The sequence below is a fragment of the Herpailurus yagouaroundi genome, unplaced genomic scaffold (assembly GCF_014898765.1).
Source record: "Herpailurus yagouaroundi ecotype Mexico unplaced genomic scaffold, PumYag 28, whole genome shotgun sequence".
Taxonomy (NCBI): domain Eukaryota; kingdom Metazoa; phylum Chordata; class Mammalia; order Carnivora; family Felidae; genus Herpailurus; species Herpailurus yagouaroundi.
In genome coordinates, this window is record NW_024412376.1 from 104,779,504 (window position 1) to 104,794,065 (window position 14,562).

At 38.0% G+C, this 14,562-nt stretch overlaps 1 protein-coding gene across 3 annotated transcripts in view; it reads right to left on the minus strand.

Moving 5' to 3' along the window:
• MRPL1 (mitochondrial ribosomal protein L1) overlaps positions 1-14,562 on the minus strand; it is a 99,064-nt gene that overhangs the window by 42,427 nt on the left and 42,075 nt on the right. For all 3 annotated transcript variants that reach the window (XM_040480485.1, XM_040480471.1, XM_040480476.1), the window contains exon 7: positions 1,134-1,240. In XM_040480485.1, the coding sequence (XP_040336419.1) occupies positions 1,134-1,240 (107 nt within the window). The remainder of the gene's footprint in view (positions 1-1,133; positions 1,241-14,562) is intronic.

The following is a 14,562-nucleotide window of genomic DNA, read 5'->3' on the forward strand; positions in this document are numbered from 1 at the left end:
TCCTATGGTTACTAAACAGGAAAAAATATATTGAGATTGTTTAGCATAAAATAAGATATTAGCAGGGCACCTGGGTGGCTCAGTCAGTTGAGAGTCCAACTCTTGGTTTTGGCTCAGGTCACAACCTCATGGTTTGTTAGTTCATGGAGCACCGGGCTCCATGCTATCGCCTGCTTGGGATTCTCTCTCTCTCTCCCTCTCTCTCTCTCTCTCTGCCCCTGCCACCTCCCACTTCAGCCCACACACACATTCTCTCTCTCTCAAAATAAATAAACTTAAAAATAAAGAAGATTTGAACAAATAACTACATATCTAAAAACATAGTCCTATAAACTGGATATTATCTATAACAATGTCCTTGGGGCACCTGGGTGGCTCAGTCAGTTAAGTGCCCAACTTCGGCTCAGGTCATAATCTCATAGTCCGTGAGCTCGAGCCCCATGTCAGGCTCTGTGCTGATAGCTAGGAGCCTGGAGCCTGCTTCAGATTCTGTGTCCCCACTTTCTCTCTGCCCCTCCCCCACTCATGCTCTGTCTCACCCTCTCTCAAAAATAAATAAATGCTAAAATTTTTTTAAATAAACTTCACATGAATCCTTAATTATTTCAAAATAAAAGAAATCTTGCAGAATGTTCCCTTCAAAAAAAAAAAAGCGTCCTAAAAACAGCTTTGGAAATTGAGTTCCAGGATCTTCTATAAGTAGGGAAACAGTTTTTAAAACACAAGCAGGGATAATGAAAACAATTCATAAAAATAAAGCAAATTACTCAATTCCATTAAAGTAGTATTAAATACCTACAATGCGCTCAGCATTATGCAATGTCCCACAAGGGATATATAAGATCTAACTATACTCTCAATAAGCTTAGAATGTTAGAGAGCAAAAAATACATATATAGAATAATCAAATAAGACAAAGTACAAGTAATTACCATTAAAGGGCACATGAAAGAATTCTCAAGTACTATTCAAATTTATAAGTTCAACCTATAGAATAAAAAATTATCCATCTGTATATTTAATGCTATTCTTGATACTAGTGCTAAGAACAAGTTTGAAAGACTTGTCACTTAACAGTCACATTTTAAACAATTAAAAAAAATGGTTATTTAGTAATTTCCATTGTAACTTACTGTTGCTATTTTGGTCTTGAGAAAGTTCTCCCTTTCTTCATCTACCTTAATTTCATGTCCAGTTTTAAATAATTCAAGCATTTTGGGGATGTCACGGCCAATGGACTCTGGTTAGAAAAATTAAAAATCCAAAGTTATCACTACATATAAACAAGTAACAAAAACTACTCAATAAGAGAAACATTCATCAGGTATTAAGATATAGCAAACAAGTTGTGGCAGACAGGCTTTAGAGTGGCCCCCAAGATGCCCATTTCCTGGTGTTTATGCCCTTTCATGATCTCCACCCCTGAGTGTAGATGGGTGCTGCAGCTTGCTTCTAAACCAAGAGACAGAATGCTTATATGTACTTGATTATATTACGTAAAACTGTAATGCCCATCTTGGAGGAGACTCTCTTCTTTACTAGCTTTGAAGAAACAAGCTGCAATGTTGTAAGTAGACATATGAAAAGGGCCACAAGACAAGAAAAGGAAGCCCTCAATCTAGCAACCTGCAAGGAACTGAATCCTGCCAACAATCCACGAGTCCAAAAGCAGATCCTTCCACAGTCAAGTCTCAGATGAAACCACAGCCCTGATACTTTGAAGCTTTATGAGACACAGAAACAGAGGACCCAGCTTAGCTGTACACACAGTCCTAGCAGACAGAAACCACGAGATAGAAAATGTGTGCTGTTTTAAACCATTAAATTTGTGATAATATTGTTGCACAGTAATAACCAATAGATAAGTATATGCAGGGATGATACTTATCATACTTTAAAAACATTATGGACAGGGGCACGTGGGTGGCTCAGTCAGTTGAGCATCCAACTTTGGCTCAGGTCATTATCTCTTTGTGAATTTGAGCCCGCATCGGGCTCTGTGCTGACAACTCAGAGCCTGGAGCCTGCTTCAGATCCTGTGTCTCCCTCTCTCTCTGCCCCTCCCCCACTTATGCTTTGTCTCTCTCTCTCTCTCAAAAATAAAAAAAATTTTAAAGTTAAAAAAAATTATAAAAAAAAAATTAAGGACAAATTAAAATCTGTAAGATTTTTTATGATAAAAAACTAACAGCAAAGTCTTGAAATCTTCTAAGAACTTTTTACTTACTGGTGCACCTAAGTGGCTCCTCTCTCCTTTCTCTCTCTCTGCCTCTCCCCAACTTGGGTTTTCTCTCTCTCTCAAAATAAATAAACTTAAAAAAAAAAGATGGGAGATTTTATACCAAGTTTGTAAGCTGACAACAATGATTTAGGAAAGTGTCTAAGAAAACTGACAATGTAGCAGAGAGAAAGGAGAGGGGAATCCAGTGCACAAATGAAGAGGGTTGGCCTCTGGTATGAAGATAGACTCTTCATTTATAGTGACAGGAAGGAAGGTGTTGTGGTCATAGACTCAGGGTAGTCAAAATAACTCTTGAGCCCTCACTATGTGTAAGGCACTACTCTTAAGAAAGAAATGTAAGTAGAGATACAGATGATTTAACCAGGTACCTGTTTTTTTGTACACCACTATTAGCATCTTGCTGTTTATATTACACTAGTGGTCATATGGTTTAGTACTAGTTACATCAGAATGTTATATTTAAAAAGTAGCATTTTATACTAGTTTTTCCATCTGCCTGTCCCTTTTCTATCAATTACAATTAGATTGTAAGTTCCTTGTGGATAACTGCTTTCATTCACAGTGAAGTGTTCCTGAACAACTCCCCAGATGATCCTTGGAAGTTATATATGCTGAAGATATACTGTGCTCTCTATAGAATGAGATCTTCATGTTGACTTATCATGGGGAGAATTTTTGGAGACATATATGATTGGTGTGTTTTTTGGTAGTCACACATTTCTCATAATATTTATTGCTCTTAAAATAATTCACATTTTCTATGTAGAAAATTGAAAATTTTTCAAGTTATCGTGTCATGAAACATAAAAAACATGTATTTTTATATATTAAATTTGAGTTAAATGTTAATGACTAAACAGTAGGAAGGTGGAGTTTATTTTTGAAGTCTTCAGTGTGACCCTTTGAAAATTCTTAATTTTTAACTTGATTTCATTTTTCTCCTTTCTACATCCAGTTCTTTGTCTTTCTACCATAATGGAGGACAAAGTGACATTAGAATCCAATAAATTTAGTTTCAATTCTTAGCTCTTTTTTCATGTCAGCTTCTGTAGCCATTTGAGTAATAATGAGCTGCCTCTAGACTGTGATTATTATTTCTACTGATAAATCTTGAGATTTTCCTAGTTCCTTTCCCTTTTTTATGGTAAAGCAGGTTAAGTGAATTTCACATGAAAGTAGGTAAAAAGTGTGGGGTCCTGGGTAAGAGTCTACCTTCATTTTTGGGGGCTAGAGTAAAACCTTATTTAGGAGGCAATCCAACATGGCGGAAAAGTAGGGGGACCCAAAGTTCCCTCATCCCTCAAACACAGCAGTATTGAGGCCAAAGGACTTTGAATTCCAAAAGTCCAAGCTGCAGAGTGACAAAGATGTTTCCAGGGACCCATGGGGAGAACCCGGCAGGCCATAGGTGCAAGATTGCAAACTGGGAGAGATAAAAAGGGCAACTTAGGCACAGATAGGAGGGATCCCCTTCTGTGGAGACACAAAGGGATAAGAGAGGATGAGGAAGCATAGGACTGTATCTGGACAAGAGAAAAACAACAGACCAGGACACACAAGGATCCAGTCTCTAATTGCAGGGCTTTCTCCGCACCAGAGCCGGCTGCCATGTTCAGGCACCTGAGGAGGAGGTGAGTCAGCTCCGGGCTTGGTAACTAGTTCAGAGGCACAGTCCACAGTGGGAGAAAGCAATACATTCCCTGGAGTGCTGTGGGAAGAAGGCATATGACCTTTGAAAGGACAATGACTGCCTGTGCCCGCCAGCCAGAGGCCATATATCGGGGCACAGAGCAGCACTTCCCTGGAACTGGGGTGCACGGAGCGGGGCCCTTTAAAACAGCGGGGTTTAAATCCCAGCCAAGCGCCAGGGAGGCAAGGGAGTCAGTGGAGCAGGACAAACCGTGTGCCCAGCACTGTGAGGCAGCACAGAAGCGGCTCTTTCCCAGGACTAGGGCTCATAGGGCAGGATCCTTTAAGACATCAAGGTTTAAATTCCAGCCAAGTGCCAGGGAGGTGCGGGATTAGCGGAATGGGACAAACTGCCTCATTCACACCAGTGGCACTGTGAGGATGGCCTGTACAGAGTGATTTGGGACACCAGGTCTGTGGCAGTGAGACTGGGGTGTCGTCATTTCTCACCCCATCACCAACAAGGTGGAGCTTCAGGGAACAGACAGCGGGCCCACAGGATCAGCCTACACCAAACCACACTCCTCTGTGCCTGATAACTGCATATGTAGTGGAGGAGGACTGACGCTGACAAACCAGACAGCCCCTTCTCCAGACCTACAAGGGTAGACACATGAGGGTAGTAGCAGACCTATCTAATGAAACTTGGCAGGCCAGAAAGGAATGGCAGGAAATTATCAATGTGCTGAATAGTAAAAATGTACTGAATCGTTTATCCAGCAAACCTGTCATCCAGATAGAGGAGAGATAAAGGTTTTCCCAGACAAACAAAAACTGAAGTAGTTCATCACCACTAAATCAGCCCTACAACAGATCCTAAGGGGGAATCTGTGAGTGGAATGTTGCAAAGATCACAAAGGACCAGAGACATCACTACAAGCATGAAGCCTACAGATCACACAGTGACTCTAAATTCATACCTTTCAATAATAACACTGAATTTAAATGGACTAAATGCTCCAATCAAAAGACACAGGGGGTCAGAATGGATAAAAAAAAAAAACAAGACCCATCTATTTGCTGTCTACAAGAGACATTTTAGACGTGAGGACACCTTCAGATTGAAAGTGAGGGGATGGAGAACTATCTATCATGCTACTGGAAGTCAAAAGAAAGCTGGAGTAGCCATACTTACATCAGACACACTAGATTTTACACTGAAGGTTGTAAGAAGAGACGAAGAAAGACATTATATCATAATTGCAGGGTCTATTCACCAAGAAGAGCTAACAATTATAAATGTTTATGCATCGAATTCAGGGATACCCAAATATATAAAACAATTAATCACAAACATAAGCAATCTTATTGTAAGAATGTGGTAACTGCAGGGGACTTTAATATTCCACTTACAACAATGGACAGATCATCTAGACAGAAAAATCAATAAAGAAACAACAGCTCTAAATGATACACTGGACCAGATGGACTTGACAAATATATTTAGAACTTTTCATCCTAAAGCAGTAGAATACACATTCTTCTTGAGCTCACATGGAGCATTCTCCAAGACAGATCACATACTGGGTCACAAAATAGCCCTCAATAAATATAAAAGAACTGAGATCATACCATGCACACGTTCAGATCAAAATGCTATAAAACTTGAAATCGACCACAGGAAAAAGTTTGGAAAACCTCCAAATGCATAGAGGTTAAAGAACATCCTACTAAAGAATAAATGGGTCAACCAGGCAATTAAAGAAGAAATTTAAAAATATATGGAAACAAATGAAAATGAAAACACAACAATCCAAAACCTTTGGGATGCAGCAAAGACAGTCCTAAGAGGAAAATACACTGCAATCCAAGCCTATCTCAAGAAACAAGAAAAATCCCAAGTATAAAGTCTAACAGCACACCTAAAGGAACTAGAAGCAGAACAGCAAAGAAACCCCAAGGCTAGCAGAGGAAGAAAAATAATAAAGATCAGAGCACAAATAAACAATATAGAATGCAAAAACACAGTAGAACAGATCAATGAAACTAAGAGCTGTTTTTTAAAAAAAATAAACAAAACTGATAAACCCCTAGCCAGACTTCTCAAAAAGAAAAGAGAGAAGACCCAAACAGATAAAATCATGAATGAAAATGGAATTATTACAACCAATCCCTCAGAAATACAAGCAACTATCAGTGAATACTATGAAAAATTATATGCCAACAAAATGGACAACCTGGAAGAAACGGACAAATCCCTAAACTCCCACACACTTCCAAAACTCAAACGGGAAGAAATAGAAAATTTGAATAGACCCATAACTAGTGAAGAAATTGAATCAGTTATCAAAAATCACCTAACAAATAAGAATCCTTGGCCAGATGGCTTCCCAAGGTAATTCTACCAGACATTTAAAGCAGAGTTAATACCTATTATTCTCAAGCTGTTCCAAAAAATAGAAATGGAAGGAAAACTTCTGGACTCATTCTATGAAGCCAGCACTACCTTGATTCCCCAACCAGACAGAGACCCCTCAAAAAAGTAGACTTAAAGGCCAATATCCCTAGTGAACATGGATGTAAAAATTCTCAACAAGATACTAGCAAATCGAAATCAACAGCATATAAAAAGAATTATTTACCATGATCAAGTGGGATCCATTCCTAGCCTACAGGGCTGGTTCAATATTTACAAATCAATGTGATACATCACATTAATAAAAGAAAGGATAAGAACAATATGATCCTCTCAATGGATGCAGAAAAAGCATTTGACAAAATACAGCATCCTTTCTTAATAAAAACCCTCAAGAAAGTTGGGATAGAAGGAACATAACTAAACATCATAAAAGCCATATATGAAAAGCCCACAGCTAATATCATCCTCAATGGGGAAAGACTGAGAGCTTTCCCCCTGAGATCAGGAATACGACAGGGATGTCCACTCACACTACTGTTGTTTAACATAGTGTTGGAAGTCCTAGCATCAGACAACAAAATGAAATTAAAGGTATGAAAATGGGCAAAGAAGTCAAACTTTCAGTTTTCACGGACGACATGATACTCTACATATAAAACCTGAAAGACTCCACCAAAAGGCTGCTAGAACTGATACATGAATTCAGCAATGTCACAAGGTAAAAAATCAATGTACAGAAATGGGTTGCATTTCTATACACCAATAAGAAGGAACAGAAAGAGAAATCAAGAAACTGATCCCATTTACAATTGCACCAAGAACCATAAAATACCTAGGAATAAACCTAACCAAAGATGTAAAAGTTCTATGTGCTGAAAACTATAGAAAACTTATGAAGGAAATTGAAGACACAAAGAAATGGAAAAACATTCCATGCTCACGGATTGGAAGAAGAAATATTGTTAAAATGTCAATACTACCCAAAGCTATCTACACATTCAATGCAATACCAATCAAAATTGCACCAGCATTCTTCCTGAAGGTAGAACAAACAATCCTAAAATTTGTATGGAACCACAAAAGACCCCGAATAGCCAAACTAATACTGAAGAAGAAAACCAATGCAGGAGGCATCACAATCCCAGACTTTAGCCTCTACTACAAAGCTGTAATCATCAAGACAGTGTGGTATTGGCACAAAAACAGACACACAGACCAAAGGAATAGAATAGAGAATCCAGAATTGGACCCACAAATGTATGGCCAACTAATCTTTGACAAAGCAGGAAAGAGTATCCAATGGAAAAAAGACAGTCTCTTAAGCAAATGGTGCTGGGAGAAATGAAGAGCAACATGCAGAAGAATGAAACTAGACTGCTTTCTTACACCATACTCAAAATGGATGAAAAACCTGAATGTGAGACAGGAAACCATCAAAACCCTAGAGGAGAAAGCAGGCAACAACCTCTTTGACCTCAGCCGCAGCAATTTCTTACTTGACACATCTCCAAAGGCAAGAAAATTAAAAGCAAAAATGAACTATTGGGACCTCATCAAGATAAAAAGCTTCTGCACAGCAAAGGAAACCATCAACAAAACTAAAAGGCAACCGACTGATTGGGAAAAGATATTTCCAAATGATGTATCGGATAAAGGGTTGGTATCCAAAATCTATAAAGAACTTACCAAACTCAACACCTGAAAAACAAATGATCCAGTGAAGAAATGGGCAGAAGACATGAATACACACTTTTCCAAAGAAGACATCCAGATGGCCAACAGACACAGGAAAAGATGCTCAATGTCATTCATCATCAGGGAAATACAAATCCAAGTCACACTAAGATACCACCTCACACCAGTCAGAGTGGCTAACATCAATAACTCATGAAACAGCAGATGCTAGCCAGGATGTAGAGAAACGGGAACCACTTGCACTATTGGTGGGAATGCAAACTGGTACAGCCGCTCTGGAAAACAGTGTGGAGGATCCTCAAAAAATTAAAAATAGAACTACCCTATGACCCAGCAATAGCACTACTAGGAATTTATCCAAGGGATTCATAGGTGCACGTTTACCCCAATGTTTACAGCAGCACTTTCAACAAGTCAAATTATGGAAAGAGCTTAAATGTCCATCAACTGATGAATGGATAAAGAAGATGTGGTTTATATATACAATGGAATACTACTTAGCAATGAGAAAGAATGAAATCATGCCATTTGTAGCAACATGAATGGAACTGGAAGGCATTACGCTGAGTGAAATCAGTCAGTTAGAGAAGGACAGATATCATGTTTTCACTCATATGTGGGTCTTGAGAAACTTAACAGAAGACCATGATGGAAGGGAAGGGGAAAAAAAAAATAGTTACAAAAAGAGAGGTAGGGAGGCAAACCAAAAGAGACTCTTAAATACAGAAGACAATTTGAGGATTGTTGGGGGGGGGGGGGGGAGAGGGGATGAGGAGAGGTGATGGGCATTAAGAAGGGCACTTGTTGGGATGAGCACTGGGTGTTATAGGTAAGCAACGAACCATGGGAATCTACCCCAAAGACCAAGGGCCCACTTTACACACTGTATATTAGCCAATTTGACAATCAATTATATTTAAAAAACAAAAACAGAAAGAAAATAGATAAAAAGTTTTTATTTTAATTTTTTTTAACATGTATTTATCTTTGAGAGACAGAGAGACAGAGCATGAGCAGGGGAGGGGCAGAGAGCGAGAGGGAGACAAAGAATGTGAAGCAAGCTCCAGGCTCTTAGCTGTCGGCACAGGCACGGGGCTTGAACCCACGGACCACGAGATCATGACCTGAGCCAAAGTCACACACTTAACCGACTGAGCCACCCAGGCGCCCCTGTTCTTTTTGTTTTGTTATGTTTTTAAGTTTATTTATTTCTGAGAGAAAGAGAACGAGCATCAGCGGGGGAGAGGGGGAGAGAGACAGAGGGAAACACACAATCTGAAGCATGCTCCAGGCTCCACACACTGTCAGCACAGAGCCCAATGCAGGGCTAGAATTCATGAACTGTGAGATCATTACCTGAGTCAAAGTCAGATGTTCAACTGACTGAGCCACCAAGGCACCCCTAAGATGTCCCATCTTAAAATAAAACAAGTCTCCAACTTCATAGTACCTTCCAGCAACCATTCAATGCTTCCCTTAAAAGTTTTCCTAATAATCCAGTGAAGAAATGAGCAAAAGACATGAATAGACACTTTTCCAAAAAGATATCTACATGGTTAACAGAAACATGAAGAAATGCTCAACATCACTCACCATCAGGGAAATACAAATCAAAACCACAATGAGATACCACCTCACACTAGTCAGACTGGCTAAAATTAACAACTCAGGCAACCACAGATGTTGGCAAGAATGCGGACAAAGAGGAACCCTTTTGCACTGCTGGTGGGAATATAAACTGGTACAGCCACTCTGGGAAACAGTATGGAGGTTCCTCAAAAAATTAAAAATAGAACTACCGTATGACCCAGCAATTGCACTACTAGGTATTTATACAAAGGATGCAGGTGTGCTGTTTCGAAGGGACACATGCACCCCAATGATTATAGCAGCACTATCAACAATAGCCAAAGTATGGAAAGAGCCCAAATATCCATCGACAAACAAATGGATAAAGATGTGGCATATACATATACACAATGGAGTATTATTTGGCAATCAGAAAGAATGAAAACTTGCCATTTGCAACAACGTGGATATAACTAGAGTGCGTTATGCTAAGTGAAATTAGTCAGAGAAAGACAAATACCATATGACTTCACTCATATGTGGAATTTAAGATACAAAACAGACTAACATAAGGGATGGGAAGCAAAAATAATATAAAAACAAGGAGGAAGACAAAACATAAGAGATTCTTCAATATAGGGAACAAACTGAGCACTGGAAGGGTTGTGAGAGGTGGGATGGGCTAAATGGGCAAGAGGCATTAAGGAGGACACTTGTTAGGATGAGCACTGGGTGTTATATGTAGGGGATGAATCACCAGATTCTAGTCCTTAAATCATTATTGCACTATATGTTAACTAACTTGGATATAAATTAAAAAAAAAAAAAAGTATCACTTTTTGAAACAGCTGTCTCTCCTTTCTCTATTTCCTCTCCTTCTATTTTCTCTTAAACCTACTTCAATCAGGTTATCATCCACTGAAAATAGTACCGTCAAGGTCACCAATGATCTTCAAATGACAAATCCAATTATTATTTCTCAGTGCTCCTCTGACTTGACCTGTCAAGAGCATTTCACAGTATATCTCTACTTTTCCTAACATACTCTGACTTGTTGTCTGAAACATACTCTCACTGGCTATTCCACTCAATATTGTTGGCCGAGCCTCCACCCTCACCTAGGTGATATACAAAGATTAAATTACCTCAGGGCTCAGTCATTTGACTTCTCTTTCTATTCAATCACATGTGGCTTTAAAGACCATTTATCCTCTGATAACTGCCAAACTTATATATCCAGACACAACTTTTCTCATGATCTCCAATCACCTACTCGATATCTCTATCTAAATGTAGGTAGGTAATTCGTAAGGAGTACAAAAGGACAAATGTTTGCTGAAGGAATGAACAAAGGGGCTCCTGGGTGGCTCAGTCGGTTAAGCGTATGACTTTGGCTCAGTCATGATCTCATGGCTCATGGATTCAAGCCCCATGTCAGGCTCTGTGCTGACAGTTCAGAGCCTAGAGCCTGCTTTGGATTCTGTGTCTCCCTCTCTCTCTGCCCCTCCCCCATTCATGCTCTGTCTCTGTCTCTCAAAAATGAATAATTTTTTTAAAAGTTAAAAAAATGAACAAATGACTTCATAATTTTGAGTCTGATATCATAGTGATGTTTAATGATGGATGTGAAAGAATACAGCTTGAAAAGAAAACAGAAATAGTTCTGCATTAAAACATACTGAAGTGAAGGTTCTGACAGAATACTGAAAACATATAGTGTACAGTTAGAATCAGAAACAAGAACAGAGTGATAGATTGAGGGTAATGATGCAGATTTTAGTTTTTAGGCCAATTCCATCCCAAAACAAATAAAATCTTCTTCCTTTGACCTTACATATTCCTTTTTCTCTATCTTTATATTCTACCAAAGCTTGTTAATGTTAATTTGCATTTACCCAATGACCAAGATGTTGAGCATCATCTCAAATGAATGGCCATTTGAAGATCTTATTTTATAAGCTGCCTGTTCAGTTCTTTTGTCCCTTTTTGAAAAGGTGGGTTGATAGTCTTCTTACTGAGTTATAAGAATTCTCTGTATATTCTGGATATAAATCCTTTGTCTGATATATGCATGGCAAATATTTTACCCTCATCTGTGGCTTGTTTTCTTAGTGGTGTCTTTTCATGAGCAAAGTTTTTAATTTTTATAGTCCAATTTAGCAATTTCTTCTTCTGTGGCTTATGCTTTTTGTGTCCTAAGAAATCTTTGCCTAATCCAAGACCATAAAAATTTTCTTCTAGAAATTTTTCTTCTAGAATTTCATGGCTTTAGCCCTTACAATTAGATCTATGTCCATTTTTAATTAATTTTTGTGTTTGATGTGAGGAAAAGGATATCTAGTATTTCAGAAACATTCATTGAAAACTATTCTTTCCCCATATAACCTTGGTACCTTTACCAAATATCAGTTCTCCCTTAGGCTTGGGTCTATTTTTTTTTTAACTTTCAATATTTGATCTATCCTTATGCCATACCACACTTTCCTGATTACAGCAGCACTAAAAGGCAGTGCAAGTAATGCAAGTCCTCCAATTCTGTTCTTCCTTTTTAAAATCATTTTTTATTCCAAGTCCTTTGTATTTCCACTTACATATTAGAAAAAGTTTGTCAATTTCCAAAAAAAAGAAACAAAAAAGTTTTTTAAGCTTCCTGGGAGCTTGATTAGGACTGCACTAAATTTATAGAAAATCTAGGGAAAATTCCCTCTTAACAGTATCATCCTTCAAATCCATGGCAATGCCATGTCCCTTTCCTGATACTTTCAGCAACATTTAGCAGTTTTCTGTGAGAAGGGCTTGTACATCTTTTGCTAAATTTATTCCTAAGTATTTTATTTGACTTTTTTGTGCTCTTATGAAAGGAGCTCTTTTATAAATTTCACTTTGACTAGCTATTGCTAATATAGAAATACAGTTGACTTTGTGTATTTATCTTATATATTGTAACCTCAACTAAATTCATTTAGTATTCACTCACTTAAGATCATAACTTCTGGGCATAAAGACAGTTTTATTTCCTCCTTTCCCATATGTAGGCCCTTTATTTCACTGACCTTCAGTACAATGTTGAACATAAGTGATGAGAGTAGAAATCTTTACCATTCCTGATTTTAGGTAGAAAGCATTCAGTCTTAAAATGATCGCATCACTAAGAATGATATGAGCTGTTTGTTTTTCATAGATGTGCTTTTTCAAGTTGAAGTTCTCATCTATTCCTAATATTCTGAGTTCTTAGCATGAATGGCTGTTAGATGTTAAATGTTTTCCTTGCATCTACTGAGATGATCTTAAGGTCTATGTCCTTTATTAGCATGATATATATTGATGTTCAGGTGCTAAACCAACTTTGTAATCCTAGAATAAACCTTATTAGTTAATATTCACTAACCTTTATAGACATTCATACATACATACATAATACTGGACTCAATTTGCTAATATTTTGTTAAGAATTTGTGCTTCTGGGGCACCTGGATGGCTCAGTTGGTTAAGCATCCAACTGTTGATTTCAGCTCAGGTCAGATCTCACAGTCAGGGATCAAGCCCTGCATCAGGTTCCATGTTGAGTGTGGAGCCTGCTTGGTCTCTCTCCCTCCCTCTCCCTCTTTCTCTCTAAAAAAAATAAATAAATAAATACGTTTAAAAAAAATTGTGCTTCTATGCTCATGAGAGATATTGGTCTATAGTTTTCTTTTCTTGTGATGTCCTTGTCTACTTTTGATATCAGGGTAATGCTGAGCTCAGTAGAGTTGGTTAAGTGTTCCTTCCCCACTATTTTCTTAAAAAGGTTGTGAAGGATTGGTGTTATTTTTGCATTAAATGTTGGATAGAATTCACTGGTAAGAAGTCATGTGACCCTGAACTTTTCACTGTGGGAAGCTGTAAATTACTACATGAATTTTTTTAGTTGATATAGATCTATGTAGCTTTTCTATTATCTTCTCAACACTTTGGTGATTTGGGTCTTACAAAGAATTTGCCCATTTCATTGGCATAAGGTTGTTCCTAACAGTCCTTGTCTTAAAAGTCTATTTTGTCTGGTATTAATATAGTTAATCAAAGTCACTAACGCTTAACTGTTTTCACAGTATATTTTTACCTATCATTTTACTTTCAGTCTATGTGTATGTTTGAATATAGTGTGTCTCCTGTACACACCATATAACTGAATTGTTTCTTCTTTGTTTTATAATCTCTGCCTTTTGGTTGGAGTGTTCATTCACCCTGTTTCCAATTAACAAAACTATAGCTATGGCTGGATTTGGGTCTTTATTTGGATGTGTTTTCTATTTCTCTCATCTCATATGTTCCTCTATTCTTCCTGTACTGCCTTTCCTTCTTTAAGCAAAAATATTTTAGTGTAAGTTTTTAATTTTTTATTCCTCTACTTAGTTTTAATCTTCTCTCTTTGTGTATGTTTTTTACTTGCTATAGATATTACAATGTGCACATTTATCTACCACAACCTACTTCATCTTAATAGTGACTTCCAGGAAAACAGAATAAATTTGTGCCAACCTATCTTCATCTTCCCTCTGTGACCTGATATTATGATCATGCTCAAACCTGTTTCACCTCCTGTATATTTCATAATATACACTGGGCTAGTCAAGACAGAAATTAGGGAATCATTATAGATTCCTCTCTCTCCTTTACCCCCTGCATCTAATCAGTAATTCCTGTTGACTCTACCTCCTCAATATCTCACAACAGCCTTCCTCTTCTCCATCTTCATTGCCACTGCTCAGATTCTGTCCTTACTCATCTTGTACTTAGCCTACTGCATTAGCCTCCTACTGGTCTCTGTTCTTTGAGTTTCATCATTTTCCCATTCCCACATTATCACTTACACAGCTTCTACATACAGTCATTCTTATATGCAAATCTTAGACTATTCTTCTGAACAATATTTTTCAATGGCTCCCAACTGCAAAAACGATAAAATCTAATCTCCACAGTACATCACACAAAGCCTTCCAAGATCTGGTCCGCTGCCTATCATTCTCTA